At 34.8% G+C, this 1,514-nt stretch overlaps 2 protein-coding genes across 2 annotated transcripts in view; one reads left to right on the forward strand and one right to left on the reverse strand.

Annotated features, from left to right (window-relative positions):
• The window catches only part of LOC103734659 (centrin-3-like), a 2,476-nt gene extending 1,322 nt beyond the window's left edge, over positions 1–1,154 (forward strand). The window contains exon 2 of the mRNA XM_029563837.1: positions 680–1,154. Coding sequence (XP_029419697.1) covers positions 680–915 — 236 coding nt within the window. The 3' untranslated portion in view covers positions 916–1,154. The remainder of the gene's footprint in view (positions 1–679) is intronic.
• The window catches only part of LOC103734669 (EF-hand domain-containing family member C2-like), a gene marked incomplete in the record, with an annotated part of 117,959 nt that overhangs the window by 105,652 nt on the left and 10,793 nt on the right, over positions 1–1,514 (reverse strand).

A 1,514-nucleotide genomic window follows, 5' to 3' on the forward strand; every position in this document is an offset into this window, starting at 1 on the left:
TTTCTCTTTTTTTCCCCCCTTGTTGGTTATTTGAGATGGGATCTCCCTGTAGCCCCAGCTGGCCTGGGGCTCCGAAAGTAGACCAGGCTGGCCTCCATCTCATGGAGATCCTACTGCCTCTGCCTCCAGAGTGCTGGAATTAAAGGCATTGGCCACCACGGTTGCCTTTTTTGATAGAGGGTCTCACCATGTAGACTTTATTGACCTTGAACTTACAGAACAGAGTGATATTCATTTAATAATAACTTGTTACATCTACTTCTGCTTTGGTAAATGCAAGCTAGTAAAATGAGGGCATTGACCGATTTAGGGAAAATTTCCTATCGCTCTTCCAAATACTCTTTTTGAAGTTTAGAAAGTCATTCCTTGGCCAGTTTGCATAAGTGATTTGAATTAAAGTAGACTAAAGAGACTTTTCTATTTGCTAGAAGTGAGCTTGTGGTAGATAAAACAAAGAGGAAAAAAAGAAGAGAACTCTGTGAAGAACAGAAACAAGAAATTAAAGATGCTTTTGAGCTATTCGATACAGACAAAGATGAAGCGATAGATTATCATGAATTAAAGGTGGCAATGAGAGCCTTGGGTTTCGATGTGAAAAAAGCTGATGTACTGAAGATTCTTAAAGATTATGACAGAGAAGCCACAGGAAAAATCACCTTTGAAGATGTTAATGAAGTTGTGACAGACTGGATATTGGAAAGAGATCCTCATGAAGAAATACTGAGGGCATTTAAGCTATTTGATGATGATGATTCAGGTAAAATAAGCTTGAGGAACTTGAGACGTGTTGCAAGAGAGTTGGGTGAAAATATGAGTGATGAAGAACTTCGGGCTATGATAGAAGAATTTGATAAAGATGGTGATGGAGAGATAAATCAAGAGGGATTCATTGCTATTATGACTGGCGACATATAAAGAATTATAAGGATAATCACCAAAAATGTTGCAGTTACCATTCAATAGTCTATTTTTTGTGCCTGGAGTCACATGAAACAACCACCACTTAGTCTTTTTTTCAGAAGGACCAAAACTAAGCATCCTTTGTATTTATATTTTACTACTGTTAATCTTCTTTGTATGAACGGTGTTGTTAGTATTAATAGTTAACTTTGCATTTATTATACAGGATTTATATAAAGTTTAAAAAAATCAAATCATGTAGCATTTATTCTTTGGAGTTTAGTATTAGTTACTGGTTTTTATTTTGGTACACATGTTTTTTAGACTTTCATTTATAAAATGTTTATTAGCATCTTAAAGTTGGGTTAATTTTGATTTCTAGTGTCTGTTAACACTTGGTAGAATAGTTCTAAGGTCTTTTCTCTTTGTACTTTCACCTGTTTTTAAAACAAAAATTTGAGAGTACAATGAGAGTATCATGTGACAGTTTTCCATCACATAAGGTTTCATCAGTTTCAAGTTTTGTATTTCATTTCAAGATGATTCAGTATGAGCCTAATTCTTTTCTAAGAGTTATGTCTTTTCCTTTGGAGGGAATAAGTATTGTGCATATA

The sequence above is a fragment of the Nannospalax galili genome, unplaced genomic scaffold (genome assembly GCF_000622305.1).
Source record: "Nannospalax galili isolate Female #2095 unplaced genomic scaffold, S.galili_v1.0 scaffold255, whole genome shotgun sequence".
Taxonomy (NCBI): domain Eukaryota; kingdom Metazoa; phylum Chordata; class Mammalia; order Rodentia; family Spalacidae; genus Nannospalax; species Nannospalax galili.